Here is a 19416-nt window from a genome sequence, read left to right on the forward strand (position 1 = left end):
GCTGTGATACCAGATTGTTACGTCACACAGTCTCATACTACAATCAGTGTGGTAGTTAAAGTAGAAAAATATAGTTAATATACATAACTACACTTGACTCTTTCTTTGGTGCTCTTTCTTTCAAAAACAGTTATATCAGGGATGCCTGGGTGGCTCAGCGGTTGAGCATCTGTCTGCCTTTGGCTCAGGGTGTAATCCTGGAGTCCCGGGATCGGTCCCGCATCAGGCTCCCTATAAGGAGCCCGCTTCTCCCTCTGCCTGTGTCTCTGCCTCTCTCTCTGTGTCTCTCATGAATAAATAAATAAATCTTAAAAAAAAAAGTTATATTAGTATTTGATTTCTGCATGGCATTAATGCACAGTGGTCCAGAGTGAACTCTGGAGCTACTCTGCCAGGTTTCAAATCCCCATGTGATTGCTTACAACCCTGGAGGAATTCAGCTTCTCTGTTTTCTCCTCTGTAAAATGGTAATAATAGTCTTAACTCATAGGATTGTGAGGATTGTGAAGTGCATAACACATGGCATATAATCAGTACCAAGTAAATGTTAGCTTTTATTCACAATTCATTAACACTGAGTCAGAATGATAACTAAATTCTCTTGTGTATTTTGTGATTTTGAGGCTCTGTGATGATGAACTTTACGAAGAAGGTCTTTAATTATAAGAATAACACATTCATGCTAGTTTGGAAAAGTACACAAGGATCTAATATGAAAAGTTTCTCTACCCAGCCTCTGTTTACATTCCAGACTTTATTTTTATATCTTAGAAAACATAATGCACAGATGTGTATATAGGTTTTTTTCATAACAAAGATCAAGACTGTTTATGCAGTCTTCTGTATTTTTAAATTTAAGTTTATTTTTTTTAAGATTTTATTTAATGGGGCAGGGGTGGAGAGCACAAGCAGAGGGAGTGGGAGGGAGAGGGAGAAGCAGGCTCCCCTCAGAGCAAGGATCCTAATGTGGGGCTTCATCCCAGGACCCCGGGATCATGACCTGAACTGAAGGTAGATGCTTAACCCACTGAGCCACCCAGACACCCCTAAATTTAATTTTTAAAAAAGATTTTATTCATTTATTCATGAGAGACACACAAACACAGAGAGAGGCAGAGACATAGGCAGAAAGAGAAGCAGGCTCCCCACAGGGAACCCAATGCAGAACTCAATCCCAGGACCTTGGATCATGCCCCGAGCCAAAGGTAGACATTCAACCACTGAGCCACCGAGGTGTCCCTCTAAATTTAATTTTTAATGTAAAATATAAAGAACAAAATATACCATGTTAACCATTTTTTTTAAAGATTTTATTCATTTTTTAGGGAGAGAGCATGAGAATTCCAAGCAAACTCTGCAATGAGTGTGGAGCCTCACATGGGGCTCGATCCAACAACCCTGAGATCATGACCTGAGCCAGATCCAAGAGTCAGACACTTAATTGGCTCTACTCCCCATGTTAACCATTTTTAAGTGATCAGTTCAGTTCTCTGGCATTAAGTACATTCATGCTGTTGTACAACCATTGCCGCCATCCATCTCCAGAACTTCTTAAAAAAATTTATTTACTTATTTGAGAGAGAAATAGAGAAAGGGGGAGGGACAGAGGGAGAGAGAGTTTTAAGCATGGAGCCCAGTGTGGAGCTCAATCCCACAAGCCTGACACCACAACCTGAGCCAAAAGGAAGAGTTGGGTGCCTCCCAGCCTCTGTCTCCCACCATCCTACTTTCTGTTTATGAATTTGATGCCTCATATGAACTTGTGGTAGACCTCATATAAGTGGAATCATACATGTCCTTTTGTGCCTTGCCTATTTCACTTAGCATATTGCTCTCAAGGTTCATCCATGTTGTAGCAGGTGTTAGAATTTCATCCTTTTTTTTTTTTTTTTTAAAGAGGGAGCAGGAGAGAGAATCTCAAGCAGGTTCCATGCACCCAGCATGGAGCCCGATAAGGGGCTTCATCTCTCCAACCTGAGATCATGACCTGAACCTAAATAAAAAATCTGATGCTTAACCAATTGAGCCACCCAGGTGCCCCAGAATTTCATCTTTTTTAGGAGTGAATACTACTCCATTGGATTGATAGACCACAATTTGTTTATCCATTTATCCTTCTGGACACTTGGGTTGCTTCCATCTGTTGGCTAGTGTGCATGTTGCTGCTATGAACATGGGTGTACAAATGTCTGTTCATATTTTGCTTTTGTCACTTAGGGATCTTTTCATATTGTTTTTTTCTGAAAAATAGTATCATCGGGATCCCTGGGTGGCGCAGCGGTTTGGCGCCTGCCTTTGGCCCAGGGCGCGATCCTGAAGACCTGGGATTGAATCCCACGTCGGGCTCCCGGCATGGAGCCTGCTTCTCCCTCTGTCTGTGTCTCTGCCCCTCTCTCTCTCTCTCTGTGTGACTATCATAAATAAATAAAAATTTAAATAAAAAAAAATAGTATCAAGTTTATTGGGATGTATTTATTAAAATGACATCCTGAGTGTTCACTAACATTGGAGAATTTGTTTTATGCTACATATTGAAGAATCAGATTTATAGAATTCTTTGAAGGGAAAGGATTTTATCTTCTAATTTTTTCATTTCAATTTTTGGTTTTTAGATGTGGCCAATTAGATAGTGCTCTGAGTGAAGCTACTAGTCGTGTGAGAACACTTGAAAATAAGAATAACTTACTGGAAATAGAAGTTGTAAGTATTCCTGTTGTTTAGTGGTTTAATGTTAAAAATTGAAGCCTTTTTGTTAACTGAACTTTAGAGACAAGTTAATAGTTTTATAAAAACATTGGGTATGTGAGTCTTTTTTTGTTTCTGTTTTTTGTTTTTTTTTTTAGGTTGTCTCATTGTTAAGTAAGTTTTTATTTTGAGTATAAACTGGCGGGGATCCCTGGATGGCTCAGCGGTTTGGCGCCTGCCTTCAGCCCAGGGCATGACCCTGGAGACCTGGGATCAGGTCCCACATCAGGCTCCCTGCGGGGAGCCTGCTTCTCCCTCTGCCTGTGTCTCTGCCTCTCTCTCTGTGTGTCTCTCATGAATAAATAAATAAAATCTTAAAAAAAAATAAATATAAACTGGCTTCATATGATTTGATAAACTTTTACACTTTAAAATTCATATTTTTTTATTGTGATATAGTTTACATATTATAAAACTCACTCTTTGGAAGTATATGATTCTGTGGTTTTTAATATATTTGCATACTTGTACAACCATCACTACAGTCAGTTTTAGATATTTTCTCACTCAAAAAGAAGCCCTAAACCCTTTAACCATCAGCCTTTCCCTCCTAATTCTTAAAACTCCCTCTCCCCAACTCCTAGCAACTACTACCCTACTTTCTGTTCTTTGGATTTGCCTATTCTGGACATTGGTGTAAATGGAATCATATAAATGACTTTTGGTGTGTCTGGCTTCCTTCACTTAGCATGACTTTTTCTTTTTGTTTTTTTTTAAAGATTTTATTTATTCATTCATGAGAGACACAGAGAGAGGCAGAGACATAGGCAGAGGGAGAAGCAGGCTCCATGCAGGGAGCCTGATACGGAACTCGATCCCAGAACTCCAAGATCATGCCCTGAGCCAAAGGCAGACGCTCAACCACTGAGCCACTCAGGCATTCCTAGCATATTTTTTTTCAAATTTTGTACATGTTGTGGCATGAATCGATATTTCATTATTTTTATGGCTGTATAATACTCCGTTTTATGCATAGACCAAATTTAATTTTTAAGATTTTATTTGAGAAAGAGCACAAGCAGGGGGAATGGGAGAGGGAGAAACAGATTCCTTGATGAGCAGGGAGCCTGATGAAGCCTTGATCCCAGGATCCCGAAATCATGTTCTGAGCTGAAGGCAGACAAGACACATAACTGACTAAGCCATTCCGGTACCCTGGGTATACCATATTTATCATTCATCAGGGATGATAGAAGTTTGGGTTTTCATTTTTTGGGCATTATGAATGATAATGCTATGAATATTTGTATACAGATTTTTCTGTTTTTCATTTTCTTGGATGTATAACTGGAATGCTTAAACTTAAAAAAAATGTTTTTTTATGTATTATCAAGTTTTATTCTTCTACATATAACCTTATAAGTAACGTTTTGATGGAAGATGCCAGTTAACATTCTGTGCACTCTTGGTCTCTCTTTGATGTAATTTTAGTTGTCTATGTCCCCCAAACCAAAAGCTTCTCGAAGTCAGGGTCTTGTTTGTAGTGCCTGGCACCTAGTGGATATTCAAGAAATGATTATTGAATGAATGCTAACATATCAGATGTGTTTTGAATTTTGTCTTTTATTTTCCTAGCGAGAGAACAGGGTAAGAAATGCTTTATTCTTCCCTAAATATTAATGTGGGGCAACAGATTCCAGCTGTGTTTTGAGAGGCAGAGGGAGGAGAAGCAGGCTTTGTGCAGGAGCCCAGTGCGGGACTTGATCTCGGGAACTCCGGGATCATGTCCTGGGCCAAAGGCAGACCCTCAATCGCTGAGCCACCCAGCCGTCCCTAATTATTTACTTTATAAAGATTTTATTTTTAAGTAAGCCAATGTGGGGCTCAAACTTAAAACCCCAAGATGAAGAGTCACATACCTACCGCCTGAGCCAGCCAAGCATCCCTGAAGCTGTTATTTTAGTAGAGTAATCCTTTTTAGTCTTCATGCCAAGACTTAACAAAATATTGAATTTGTTGATTCCCTTTTGTAGGTTTTATTTGATTACTTTTGCAGTTTAATATCTACAATTTGTTAACTGCTACTAAAACATCTGTTTTATTATTAAAACAATTTATTATCTTTGTTTTTATTTTGTAGAGTGATTTCAAAGAACGCTTCAATGCAGCCAGCAGTGCTTCCAAAATTTTGCAGGAACGGATTGAGGAAATGAGAACAAGTAATAAAGAAAAAGACAATACCATCATTCGACTAAAATCTCGACTGCAGGATTTAGAAGAAGCATTTGAGAATGCTTACAAACTCTCAGATGATAAAGAAGCGAGACTAAAACAAGAAAACAAAATGTTTCAAGATGTAAGTGACAAATAATGGAAACTTAATGACAGCGTAGGCTAAAAGTAATTTTAGGTGTTATGCTCTTACAGGCAATTATGACTTTTTACAACTTTATTTTTGTTTTATGTAACTTTGCTGTAGCTACAAATATATATTGTCTTGATTGAGTCAGTTGAGTCTTACCTTGAAGCAGGAAGTCCGCTTTCAGAGCTGTGGTGTCACTCCCACACCTTTCTGCCTCTAGCAGGTCAACTTTTGAGGTATCTTAAATCAACATCTGTATGGCTGGATGGGTAAAATGAACCAGATTTAGAATAGGTTTGATTGAACTTTTAAAATTTTGCTGTCACTTAAAATTTGGATTTTATGTAACATTGAGACTGCATTGGGATTTGAGTTGTATTTTTTCCCCCTCAGGTTTTCTTTTTTTTTTAAATAATTAGGAGATGTTTATTTATTTATTTTTTATTTTTAAATATTTTATTTATTCATTCATAGACACAGAGAGAGAGGCAGAGACACAGACAGAGGGAGAAGCAGGCTCCATGCAGGGAGCCTGATGTGGGACTCGATCCCGGGTCTCCAGGATCACACACCCCAGGCTGCAGGTGGTGCCAAAGCACTGCGCCACCGGGGCTGCCCTCCTCAGGTTTTTCTTAATATCCTTTGTCATGGTACATAAAAAAAAATCTGAAAGTATTTCAGCTGTTGGATTTTTTTCCTGATAGCTTTAATTTATTGTTGCTTTGACTTTTGTTGTTATTGCTTTGATTTTTTTACATTTATTTACATGAAGATAATACATGTAAATGGTTTAAATAGTCAAATCTTAAATGAAGAATGACAGTCTTAGGATGCCTGGGTGGCTGAGCAGTTGAGTATCTGCCTTCAGCCCAGGGCGTGATCCTGGAGTCCCGGGATCGAGTCCCACATCATTGGGCTCTCTGCAAGGAGCATGCTTCTCTTTCTGCCTATGTCTCTGCCTCTCTCTCTCTCTGTCTCTCATGAATAAATAAATCTTTGAAAAACAAAACAAAATAGCAGTCTTCTCCCCCCTACCTTGGTGTCTCCTACTTTAGAAGCCCTTACTGTCAGCTCTTGTAGCAGTTTTTTCTAGCATTTTTCTTCATGTTTCTGTGTAATAAACTTATATTGCTGTTTCTTTTTTTCTCCATTGATTTGAGATATCATATATTGACTTCTTCTGTGCAAGGAAGTTCACAGTTTAGCTTTCTTACACCATTTGCTCCCAAAACAAACACTTCTGTCTCTCCTTTCAATGTGATTAATATATTAATTCTGAGAAGCTGTTCTTTTACATTTTAACAACTCTGAGAAATTGGTATATAACTTTACACCATAGTGTCATATTTTAATTGGCAGCATCTTTTTTTCTCTTTTAGTAGTAATAGTAAATAAAGTAGTGGCATGATTTCTAGTCAGTAATGTCTTAGATTTGAAATGAGATGGATTATCATTTACAGTTAAATCAGATTTCAGTATTATTGTCTGTAAATATCGTTCAGAGCTAAGCTGCAGTGTACAGTGATTACATTTCCTTTTTCTAACAGCTTTTATTTTTCTTGGAATTAATAATTGCCTTTTTTATAAAACCTGCCTAGTATCCTATGTTTAACACTTATTCCTACCTCCAAATACTTTTGTTTCATTATGAGGTCTGATACACAGATGTCTAAGACTTGACTTCACCATCATCCTGGGAATGATCTTGTTTCCTGTATTGGATCTCTGTCTCTTTTTTTATTTTTATTTTTATTTATTTAAGAGAGAGCAGGGGGAAGAGCAAAAGGAGAGGGACAGGCAGATTCTGCACTAAGCACAGAACCAGATGAGGAGCTTGATCCGAATACCCCAAGATCATGACCTTGGTCGAAATTAAGAGTCAGACTCTCAGGAATCCCTGGGTGGCTCAGCGGTTTAGCACCTGCCTTTGGCCCAGGGCGTGATCCTGGAGTCCCGAGATTGAGTCCCACGTCTGGCTCCCTGCATGGAGCCTGCTTCTCCCTCTGCCTGTGTCTCTGCCTTTCTCTCTCTCTCTCTATCATAAACAAATAAATAAATCTTAAAAAAAAAAAAAAAAAAGAGTCAGACTCTCAACCAATCAGATTGAGCCACCTAGGCATCCCATGGATCTCTTGTTTTGTGTGCATCTTGTGTCTTCTTTCTTGATTTAATTCTTTGTTTTGCTAGAGTATATCTCCTGAAAAAAAGAATACGTGGGAGATGAATTCTGAAGCCTTCCATATCTGAAAACATTTATAGTTCGCCGTCACACTTTAAAATAATATATTAGGGGCAGCCCAGGTGGCTCAGTGGTTTAGCGCTGCCTTCAGCCAGGCCTGATCCTGGAGACCCAGGATCGAGTCCCACGTCAGGCTCCCTACATGGAGCCTGCTTCTCCCTCTGCCTGTATCTCTGCCTCTCTCTCTCTGTGTCTCTCATAAATAAATAAATAAAATCTATTTAAAAAAATAAAAAATATATTAGATTTTTTAGAACAGTTTCAGATTTACAGGAAAATTGAGAACATAGTGCAGTGTTCCCACATACCTGCACAATTCCTTTGTCAACATCTTGTATTAGTATGGTATGTTTGCTACAATTAATAAACCAATATCGATACATTATTATTAAGTAAATTCTATAGCTTTTTAAGATTTCCTTTGCTTTTACCTAATTTTTTCTGTTCTAGGATCCCATATTACATTTAGGTATCCTGTCTCTTTAGGCTTCTTTTGGCTATGACAGGTTCTCAAATTTTCCTTGTTTTTGATGACCCGGACAGTTTTGAGGAGGATGGTTAGGGATTTTGTTGGATGTCCTTGGGATTTATCTGATGTTTTTCTCATGCTTAGACTGTAGTTATGGGTATTAGGAGGAAAACCACAGAAGTGAAGTACCATTTTCAGCAAATCATCAATAAGCCTGATGTTTGTTTTTTTTTTTTTTTTTTTCCTGTCAGGAGAGAATGGATATAAACACTGTTCAGTATGTCATATTTGATTGGAACTTCATATGGTTTGGTTACTCTGTTCTTGTATATTAACAGTATACTTTTTGTGTGTGAGTACACGATGAGATCCTGATTTTTAAGACTTTTTGTATGTTTTACTTTGACATAATATCAGAATTATAGAAAGTTGCAATAATTGTATAAAAACTTTCCATATCAGGGCACCTGGGTGGCTCAGTGGTTGAGCCTCTGCCTTTGGCTCAGGTCGTGATCCCAGCGTCCTGGGATTGAGTCCTCCCTCAGGCTCCCTTTGAGGAGCCTGCTTCTCCCTCTGCCTATGTCTCTGCCTCTCTCTCTATGTCTCTCAGGAATAAATAAAATATTTTTTTTAAAAAGTAATACAGGGCAGCCCTGGTGGCTCAGCGGTTTAGCGCCGCCTTCGGCCCAGGATGTGATCCTGGAGACCTGGGATCGAGTCCCATGTCGGGCTCCCGGCATGGAGCCTGTTTCTCCCTCTGCTTGTGTCTCTGCTTCTCTCTCTCTCTCTCTCTCTCTCTGATGAATAAATAAATAAAATCTTAAAAAAAAAGTAATACGAACTTTCCATATACCTTTCATCCTGAGTCTAATTCTTTTTTTTTTTTAAGATTTTATTTCACACACACACACACACACTCTTGTTGGGGGGCCAGTGGGCAGAGGGAGAAGGACAAGCAGATGCCCAGCTAAGCAGGGAGCCACTTGGGGCTCGATCCTAGGACCCTGAGGTCATGACCTGAGCCGAAGTCAGATGCTTAACTGACTGAGCCACCCAGATAGGTGCCTCTCAATTCTAAGTCTTAACATTTAACAATATGTGCTTTATCATTCTTTCAGTGGTTCCATGTGGCTGTGGCTGTCCCTTCGGTCGGTGCAGATATAGAGAACACTTCCGGCATTGCAGAAAGTTCTGTTGGACAGCGCTGTTGTAGAGCATTCTTCAGTTTGGGTCTGTGTTTTGCAGAGTCAGATTCAGATTCTTGGAATGCACAGAAATACTGTAGAAAGAAGCTGAGGCCTTCTTAGCACCTCTTATCAGGAGGCACACGCCAGCTTTGTGATATTGACTCTGATCTCTTGGCTAAGGTAGTGTCTGCCAAGTTTCTCCACTGTAAAGTTCTGTCTCCCCATTTGGAATTATTAAGTATTAGGGGATATTTCAGGACTTTGTAAATCACCTTCTTCTCATCAACTTTTACCCACTAGCTGTACCATCCACTGAAGAGTCTTTCCTGAAACAAGGGATTACTGTTGTGGTTGCCAAATGGTGGTTCTTCTATTACTCCTTCTACATATTAAGGAAAGGAGGAGTTCTCTGCTCTGTTTATTTATATCAGTGTGGACTCATGAATTCTTATTTTGTTCAGTGAGTTAAAGTTCTTTTTGCTGCCATTATTATTTCGATGCTTGCATTGTCCTAGTTTTGGCCATGCCAGGTGACTCCTGTATCCTTTGGACATGTTCTTGTCATTCTTTAAACATTCTGTAGCAAGGTATTCCAGGCTCATCTTGTACTTTACCAATCCCAGCCCTAAATTAGTCATTTTTTCCAAGGAGCCCTGGTTCCTTTAAGTGGAAAATGATATTTAGAAATGAAGATCTAGCACTGGGTATGTTCATTGCCACTGGGATACCATTGTTTGGATCTTAAGATTTTATGTATTTATTCATGAGAGAGACAGAGAGATAGGCAGAGACATAGGCAGAGGGAGAAGCAGGCTTCCTCTGGGGAGCCTGATGCAGGATTCAATCCTGGGACCCTGGAATCACATCCTAAGACAAAGGCAGATGCTTAACCACTGAGCCGCCCAGATGTCCCTGTAATGCTGTTTTGAGCTGAAATTATTATTATTATTATTATTTTTTAATTTTTATTTGTTTATGATAGTCACAGAGAGAGAGAGAGAGAGAGAGAGGCAGAGACACAGGCAGAGGGAGAAGCAGGCTCCATGCACCGGGAGCCCGATGTGGGACTCGATCCCGGGTCTCCAGGACCGCGCCCTGGGCCAAAGGCAGACGCCAAACCGCTGCGCCACCCAGGGATCCCTTGAGCTGAAATTATATTAATGTTGCCATTAATGTTGCCACTTATAACACTTTCTTCCTTTGCTTTTATCGTATCAAATATTTTAAGCATAGGGAAAAGTATACAGAGTAATATACAGAACAAACACATGCCACCGTGTGTAAAAGCACTTGAAATATCCCCTACTATTCCTTTCTCTCCTACCTGCTATGCTGAATATACTCTTGGTTTTCTCCATGCATTTCTACTTTTGCTCCACATGCATGTGGCTGAAAACAATACATAGTAACATTTGATGTGTCCTTAAATTATATATGAATTGTATTGCACCACTATTTTCCTGCAACTTGTTTTTTTTTTCTTAAGTAGGTTCATGTCCAACATGGGCATTAAACTCATGACTGCAAGATCAAGAGTTTTAGGCTCTACCAGTGAGCTGGCCAGCTGCCCCTCCTGCAACCTGTTTCTTCGCAGCATTGTTTCTAAGATTTACCATGTTGATATATGCAGTTTCTATTCAACTGCCTCCCCAATGCCCCATTTCTGATCATCCCTGCCTTCCAGGGAGTGACTAATCTGAACAGTGTGAATGTCTTCCCATGGCTGTGTTTTTATACCATTACATGTGTATGTATGCTTAATCAGTGTTGTTTGGCATTTTTTTTTAAGATCTTATTTATTCATGAGAGACACAGAGAGAGGCAGACATAAGGAGAGGCAGGCTCCAATCCCAGGACCCTGGGATCACGACATGAGCCAAAAGGCAGACATTCAACCACTGAGCCACCCAGGTGTTCCCTTGTTTGACATGTTGTGGAGCTTTTTATAAATGCTGTCACACTGAATTTACTATTCTACAACTTTTTTCATTGGTAAGATTTATTCAAGCAGATACATTAGCACAATTTCATTTGTTCTCATCCTTGTGTAGTACTCCACTCTGTGAATCTTCCCCAATTATCTATTTTCCTGTTGCCAGTTTCTTTTTATTGCCATTAAGAGCAACAGTGCCATGAACATTCCTAAACAGGTCTCCTTACACAGACCTGTGCAGGTACCTCTAGGATATTGTTCTAGTTACCAGAGTCTCAACACAGATGACCCCAAAACTGGACATATTCTGCTTATGGACTCATTAGTCTCAGAACTTAGACTGGACACAGCAGGACAGCTTGTCTCTGCTATGCAACATTTAGGACCTCGGCTAGAAAATCAAAGGCTGGGGGCTGGTTGTTGATGGTGGCTATCGACTAAGGCTGCATTCCTTCTCCATTTGGGTTAGTTTGGCTTCTTTGAGGCATGATGCCTGAATGCCATGGATCAGTGTCCTGAAAGTGTTCTGACAGCTATACTGCCTTTTTTTGACCCAACCCTGGAAATCATTCAGCGTCATTTCTGTCATATTACATTTGTTACATAATCTCAAAGACTGCCCAGGTTTAAGGGAAGAAAAAAGAGATATCACTTCTTTTTTTTTTTTTTTTTTTTTTTTTTGAGATACCACCTCTTGATGGGAGTGTGGCAAGATTCTGGAAGACCCTATGTGAGCACAAATTGCTGCTCCCATTTTGGGATTTAGTCTGTCACATGAGCCTGTGTTCCTATGAGTGCAGTGGCTGGGACACAGAATATGAGCACTGTCATCTTCATTAGGTATTGCTAAATTGCTCTCTGAAATGGTTGTGCCAGTTCATTTTCCCACCAGTAATGTATGAGAATTCTTGTTTTCTAAATTATTTCCAATGCTTGGTATTGTCAGACCAGACCTCTTAATTTTTGCTGTCTGATTGATGTGAAGTGGTTAATATGTATTGCAGTTCACTTCTCTTTGCTTGATTTGCATTTCATCTGGTGTTATCTTTTATAGGGTACAAGTTTCGTATTTTAATGTCCAAAATATAGTCTTGTTTGTTTTTTTTTAAAGGTTTTATTTATTTATTCATGAGAGACACAGAGGCAGCGCTAAACCGCCAAGCCACCCGGGCTGCCCTCTTTTATGTCTTGTTTTACAAAATCTTTTCCTACTCAAGAATCAGAAAATTAATCTCTTACATATTGCCTTCTAAAATTATATAGCCTTGCTTTATACAATTAGGTCTTACGACCACAGATTGCCTCTTATATGTGGTGTGAGATAGATACTGAACTTGATTGTTTTTTCAAATGCTTAGCCAATTATCATAGCATCAGGTTGTTGTTGTTGTTGTTGTTGTTGTTTTAGCATCAGTTTTTTTTTAAAGCTCATTTATTTAAGCAATCTCTATACCCGGTGTTGGACCTGAACTCATAACCCCATCGTCGAGAACCATATACTCCACCAACTGAGCCAGCTAGGTGCCCCTGACAGCACCTTTTTTTAATAGAGTATCTCTTTCCCTACTGACTTTTTTTTTTTTAAGGTTTTATTTATTTATTTGAGAGAGGGGGAGAGAGAGAGAAAGATTGAGAGAGAGAGAGAGAGAGAGAGAGAGAGAGAGGATGATCAAGGGGAATAGGGAGAGAAGCAGGCTCTGCACTGAGCAGAGAGCCTGATGCAGGGCTTGATCCCAGGACCCCAGGATCATGACCTGAGCCAAAGGCAGATGCCTAACCAACCGAGCTACCCAGGTGCCCCTTCCCAATACCGACTTTTAATGCCACTTTTGTTATATATCTTTCCTAGGTGAGTCTGTTTCGGGGCTCCCTTGTCTGTTTCATTGGTTTGTTTATTTGTCCCTGAATTTATCATCTTAATTACTAACATTTTATAATGAGTTTTGATTTTTGATATAGTGCTTCCTTAACTTTTTTTGTCTCTTAAAAATTATTTTTGCCAATTTTTCACCCTGTTTTATTTCATGTAAATATTACTGTTGGCTTATCACATTTTATTTAAAAAAACAAACAAACAGCTACTCTGCTTTTGGAGTGCCTGGCTGACTTAATTGGTGGAGAATGTGATTCTTGATATCAGGGTTGTAAGTTCAAGCCCCACTTTGGAGGAAGAGATTACTTAAAACAAAGCAGGGGTACCTTGTCACATGCTCTTCCAGCTGAGCCAGCCAAGTACTCCTATATCTTGATTTTTTAACATTATCCATAATTCTCATGAATGAAGGTTTAGGTCTTTCACACATCATTTGACTAAGAGTATAGAATTCTGGGGTATATTTTCTTCCCAACAGATTTTTAAAGATTTTAAGGATTTTGTTCCATTCTTTTATGTTGCTATGAGAATATGCCTGATGATTCTCCCTTTCTCTCCTTGTCCCAGTCCTGTGACTTTTTTCTTCTTTTCCCCCATTTTTCTTATTTTGAAAGCTTCAAGCCTACAGAAAAATTGTACAAATGGTATGATGAAAACTTCTGTATATTCCTTGTCTAGTTCACCAGTTGTGAATATTTTACCACATTTGCTTTAGGTTTTCACAACATATAAATTTTTTCCTTTGGCTGAACAATTTGGGAGTAAATTATAGATACTGTGAGATTTTACTCCTCAATACTTCAGTAGGTGTCTCCTGAGAATAAGGACCTTATCCTACATAATCTCAACATCGTTCCCACAATTTAAATTTAATACTGATGTATACTAGTATCTAATATACAGTCTATATTCAGATTACTCTAGTTGTCTAGATAATGTCCGTTGTAGATGTTTTGGTTTTTGCTTTTTAATTCAGACTACAAGAATCGCACATTGCATTTAGTAAATGCGTTTCTTGTTCCTTAAGAATGAGTTCAAAGCTCCTTCTGGAAGTTTTAGCTTTTTTTTTTTTTTTTTTTTTTTAATCCATGGTGTCCTTAAATTCCCTAACAATGTGCCTTTTTTTAAATAAAAGATTTATTTATTTATTATTTATTTATTTATGATAGACCTAGAGAGAGAGAGAGGCAGAGACACAGGAGGAGGGAGAAGCAGGCTCCATGCCATGAGCCCTACGCAGGACTCGATCCCGGGACTCCAGGATCATGCCCTGGGCCAAATTTGGGCAGGCGCTAAACTGCTGAGCCACCCAGGGATCCCCAACAATGTGCCTTGATATAGGTCTTTTTTTCATTCATTGTTGGAGGTGTAGATTCTTCCAATCTGGAAACCAGTGTCCTTTGGTTCTACAGACTTGCTAATGTTATTTTTCTGCTGATTTCCTTCCTGCCTTTTCTGTTCTTTCTTTGGAACTTTCATCAGTAGATGTTGTTGCATGGGTTGATTTTCAAAGACTTACGTATGGTTTAGTTTCCATCATGGCTTCTTTGTTTTCTATCTACTTGTTTTAGTATTATATTTATTTTCTGTCTCATTTTTAGTTATTCTAATAGCTGTTCCTTGCTCTCTAATTGCTAGGTTTTCATTGCTTTCTGGTTTTGTTTTATGAATATATCACTAATTTCTCTGAGAATAAGAGCTTTCTTTTAATACTCTCTTTAGTTTTGATTTATTATTTCTTCTTCTTATTTCTTCTGAGTTAACCTTTCAGCTTGAAGTCAGGTTCATATTGAGTATGTTTGCTTTTTTTTTTAACGTTGGTTCTTTTCCTATAGACTCACATTTAAGTGGCAGGCAGTCAAAAGCCATTTGGAGAGCCTGCGTGTACAAATGGGACCTATTTTCTGGTAGCCTTTACTTAAAAGCGATTGTAGAGTGACGGACCAGCTGTTTGGCTAGGGAACCTCCAGATGTGGTTATGTAGAGGTTTTTGTTTTTGTTTTTTTTCTTGGATTGTTTGGTTTTCCCAAGGAAGAGTCTTCCAGTCTCTCCTTTGGGACTTTACAGTCAAGCTCTGGTGGCTGGGGATAGGGAGCCAATTTTATTTATTTATTTTTGAACTTTCCTTAGTTATCGTTCCTTATCCATTTGCTTCCCTCACCTGTTATACGTGGGTTTCCAGAGTTGCATTTGTCTCTCATTCACATTCCCAGTGTCCTGTTGCCTGGCTGGGCAGCCCACTGCTGTCCGGGCTCTAACCACTCAACTTAAGGACCTTTAACCAGCTCCCTTTGGTCAGCCTGTCCTTCTACCCTATCTATTTACTACTGGACCTAAGATTCAAGTGCTGAGCCTCTCAGGGTTACGAAGATACCAGCCTGCTTACCATTAGCATCCTGTATTCAGGCCTGATGTAGGCACTGAAGCTTATAGCCTCCTCTGCCTTGTTATATCTTTATTGAGATCTCTGTTGTGCTTACCTCTTGATTTATCTCTGCCTCATTGTTAATTTAGTGGGATCTTGGGATAAAAAGAAAATTCTTTGAATCTGTCTTTTTTTTTTTTTTTAAAGATTTTATTTATTTATTCATGAGAGAGACAGAGAGAGAGAGAGAGAGAGAGAGAGAGGCAAAGACACACAGGCAGAGGGAGAAGCAGGCTCCATGCAGGGAGCCCGACACGAGACTCGATCCCAGGTCTCCAGGATCAGGCCCTGGGCCAAAGACAAGTGCTAAACCCCTGAGCCACCGGGCTGCCCTGAATCTGTCTTAAATCTTTATTTTTTTTTTAAATTTTTATTTATTTAATGATAGTCACACACAGAGAGAGAGAGAGAGAGGCAGAGACACAGGCAGAGGGAGAAGCAGGCTCCATGCACCGGGAGCCCGACGTGGGATTCGATCCCGGGTCTCCAGTATCGCGCCCTGGGCCAAAGGCAGGCGCCAAACCGCTGCGCCACCCAGGGATCCCTTAAATCTTTAATAAGAAGTCTCACATATATGTATTTTATTTTTTATTTTTTTATTTTTTTTGTATTTTAAAATAAATTACCTAATTATATTAGAATTGTGCCTTTACTCTGTGGAACTAATTTATCAAAAAGAAGTATACAAGAAAGAATGTAAACTTTAATCTTTTAAAATACTGCTTACTTAAAGGGTTTTTTTTTTTTTTTAAGATTTTATTTATTCATAGAGAGAGAGAGAAAGAGGCAGAGACACAGGCAGAGGGAGAAGCAGGCTCCAAGCAGAGAGCCTGACGTGGGACTCGATCTAGGGTCTCCAGGATCACGCCCTGGGCTGCAGGCGGCATTAAACTCTGTACCACTGGGGCTGCCCAAAAGGTCTTAATTGATAATAGTTTTTGTCTTTATTTTGAAACAAATTCAAACTGAGAGAAAACCTGCAAGAACGATCCTATTCCTTCTACCTAGGATCACAGTTGTTAACATTTTGCCATATTTGCTTTGTCACCTCCCATATATGTATGTTCACACGTGTGTTTTTTTTTTCTTGAAGCATTTGAGAGTAAGTTGTAGATGTTATGCCCCTTTACCCCTATCTTTTGGTATGTATTTCCTAAGCAAGGGTCTTCCATGTATAGTCACAGAACAAATCAAATAAAGAAATCAAATATGCAATTCACATCCAAATTATAATTTTATAGCACTTTTTTTCCAGTCCAGGATCCAACCTAAGGTCATGCCTTACATTCATGGCTTACATTCTTTTTACCTCTTTAGTCGCCTTCAATCTGGAACAGTGTTAACCTATTTCAAGACCTTAGAATTTTTGAAGAGTACAGGCAGCTATTTTATAGACGGTCTCTGAGTTGACATTATAATGTTTAATTTTGTGGTACATTTCTTTGTTTTTCCTTATAGCTCTTAGGAGAATATGAATCCCTTGGAAAAGAACATGAAAGAGTAAAGGTAATAATGATTCATGTTCTGAGCTTCATGGAGGGGCAGAAACACTGGGTTGGAAATGAAGAGGGCTGACCTGTGCTATTTATACCCCTCTGTTCTTCTGATCCTCCATCCCCATCCAGCTGCTTGAGTTAGATCACTCACTTCTCTATCAGTATTTTTCTTTTCAAACATTTGCCCACTTAAGTCTTAAATTTTTGGATGTGTTAACAAATATTGAATGGCTATTTGAGATGAGTTGAGATGAAATTTTTGGAAGAGTATAAGGTATGATACTGATGCAAAAAATTACTAAATAATATTTAAATATAAAGTTTTTTTTATAAAGTTTTTTTTAAGCATTTGCTTTTTGTGGGGTTGAGTTTATTGATTATGTGTGATTTTTTTAATGAAAGTTTGGGAACTACATATTTGAATTCAGTGAAACCCCACAGTAATGCTGTAGGTGGTGTCCAAAGTATTTCTGTTGTATAAAATTCAAGGTCGTGTTAAAAAAAAAAAATTCAAGGTTGTGGTTGTTCACAGCATACAGGCCTGCACAGCTGGGCAAGTGGGTGGGCATGTGTGTATGCTGGGGTCTCAGGAGTCAATCAGCACATCTCACATCTCACTGGCCAGGTATCTGTTTTGCCATTTACTAAAGTTTTAGGCAAGTTGTGGCTAAAACATGTCCGTTTTAACACTGGATTGCTTGTAATCGAGCAAGGCACAATAGGCTGTACCTATTTGACAAGGATGTATGTATGGCTGTTTGTATAAATCAGTGTTTTGCTCTCATTCTTTCCCCTTGAATTATGTACTCTCTCCCGTGGTTAATGCTATATTTGCTGAGTATCTGCATAATTTTCTGTGTAGCTCTCTGGTGTGGCCTTTTTTCTTTTTTTTAAGATTTTATTTATTTATTAGAGACACAGTGGGGTGGGCAGAGACACAGGCAGAGGGAGAAGCAGGCTCCATGCGGGGAGCCTGACATGGGACTTGATCCCAGGTCCCCAGGATCACGCCCTGGGCTGAAGGCGGTGCTAAACCACTAATTCATGGGGGCTGCCCCTGGTGTGGCCTTTGATTTGTTTCATATTGTGTATTTTAAAAGAATACATCCTGAATATTTCAGTTATTAAGGTTTTTCCTTTATTTTCATAGGATACATTAAATACAACTGAGAACAAATTGCTTGATGCACATACTCAGATTTCTGACTTGAAAAGGTAAAATGTATTATCTTACTAATAAGGTAATTACGCCTCCTTTTAGCATTTAAGTATGTGTCCATACTGAACGCAATGAACAGAAAATTTTTCTTGAGGATTTTTAGGCACTTAGAGATCATATTTTATGCTAATCTTCCCCTGACCTGGAAATACATTTGATTTTAGCCAAAGAAGATTTTTAAATGATTATTTTGGTGGTTGTATTGAGAAGTGTGCATTTCCTGAGATGTTCTGTGTTTTGTCAGCATAGCAAAATCTAAATGATACTAAACCATTGAAAATCAAAAAAAAAAAAAAAAGAATTTTAAGAAGCAGTCTAGTCTACCGAATTATATTTGTGCTCCCAAAAGAAAACAGCATTCACACCAACTTTATGATCATCTACTTTTTTAAAAACCTGGTTTGGGGACTATATTCATGATTTGATTTACTTAGATAAAAACAGAGTCATAAACGGTCCCTATGCAAATGGTTGAATACTTCTAATTGGCTTTAGAGCATGTTTCTGTATTTGTATTTGGAGATGTGTCCTTATTTGGCGATTTTATTGCACTCCTCAGGACTTCCCACTGGGGAGAGTGTGAACACTGGCCTTCTTATCTGCTCAGATCTTTTCTGTGATGCATTTTCTGTGATAGCTTCCTTATGAGATTGGCATAAAGTGTCAGCCTGTTAGAGCTGTTCTCAAACCTTCCTTGCAGCAGGGTAGGCAAGAATTTGAGTTTAAAAGATGAGACAAAGACATATGCAAAGTCTAAAAAACAGAAAGAATGCCAGCTAACCTCAAAACAATTAATTGGCCAGAGTCTTAGTTTCTGTGGGTAAACTTGAAAATAGGCTTTTATTCTGTGCATAGCACAGATGAGGTAAGCTGCCTCTAGATAGCTGTTCAGGATAGTTTAGCCTCTGTGTCTTAAAAATTAGGAAGTCTTTACTGGCTCTTATATTAAATATTTATATATCTCCCTTTTTTGTGAAAACATTATCTACCATATTTAGAATTAAACATGGTAGAATTGCAGTTTATTTGAATACTTGTATTTATTTTATTTTTTAAATTTATTTATACCACATGTTTTGGTCTGTAGTCAGATTTGTACTTTTTTTTTTTAACTTGACTAGTCCATTTGTTGTTTCCTTTTCCTTCAGTTGTAGTATATGGAATGCTTCTTTGTAGAGTTTAATGTATTTGCCTTTCAGTATATGTTCCAATTTGTTCAGCTTTTTATCGATTATTGGGGCATTTTATTATGAAAGCAGGTTTACCAACCAGCAGTTCTTTTGTCACTCCTTTTCTAGAAGGGTCTGTTAGATAAGTAATTTGTAGTTAAGCTATTCTAAATTTATTGTGTACTTAATTTATCTCATTCCTTTTGAATTAGAATAATTTCAAAACTTGAAGCTCAGGTCAAGCAAGTGGAGCATGAAAATATGTTAAGTCTTCGCCATAATTCTAAAACTCCCATGAGATCCTCACATGCCAAGTAAGTTATTTTGTTTAATCTCCATAAAGCTAGAAATAGGTGCAC

General features: G+C 38.6%; 1 protein-coding gene across 18 annotated transcripts in view; it reads left to right on the forward strand.

Annotated features, from left to right (window-relative positions):
* Nucleotides 1-19416, forward strand: part of MPHOSPH9 (M-phase phosphoprotein 9) — a 71634-nt gene that overhangs the window by 31661 nt on the left and 20557 nt on the right. For 17 of the 18 annotated variants that reach the window (XM_038574836.1, XM_038574842.1, XM_038574841.1 and 14 more), the window contains 5 exons: nt 2613-2700; nt 4826-5041; nt 16632-16679; nt 17820-17884; nt 19270-19371. In XM_038574836.1, coding sequence (XP_038430764.1) covers nt 2613-2700; nt 4826-5041; nt 16632-16679; nt 17820-17884; nt 19270-19371 — 519 coding nt within the window. The remainder of the gene's footprint in view (nt 1-2612; nt 2701-4825; nt 5042-16631; nt 16680-17819; nt 17885-19269; nt 19372-19416) is intronic. The other variant, XM_038574840.1, reaches the window with a different exon arrangement.

The sequence above is a fragment of the Canis lupus genome, chromosome 26 (assembly GCF_011100685.1).
Source record: "Canis lupus familiaris isolate Mischka breed German Shepherd chromosome 26, alternate assembly UU_Cfam_GSD_1.0, whole genome shotgun sequence".
In the NCBI taxonomy this organism is placed as follows: domain Eukaryota; kingdom Metazoa; phylum Chordata; class Mammalia; order Carnivora; family Canidae; genus Canis; species Canis lupus.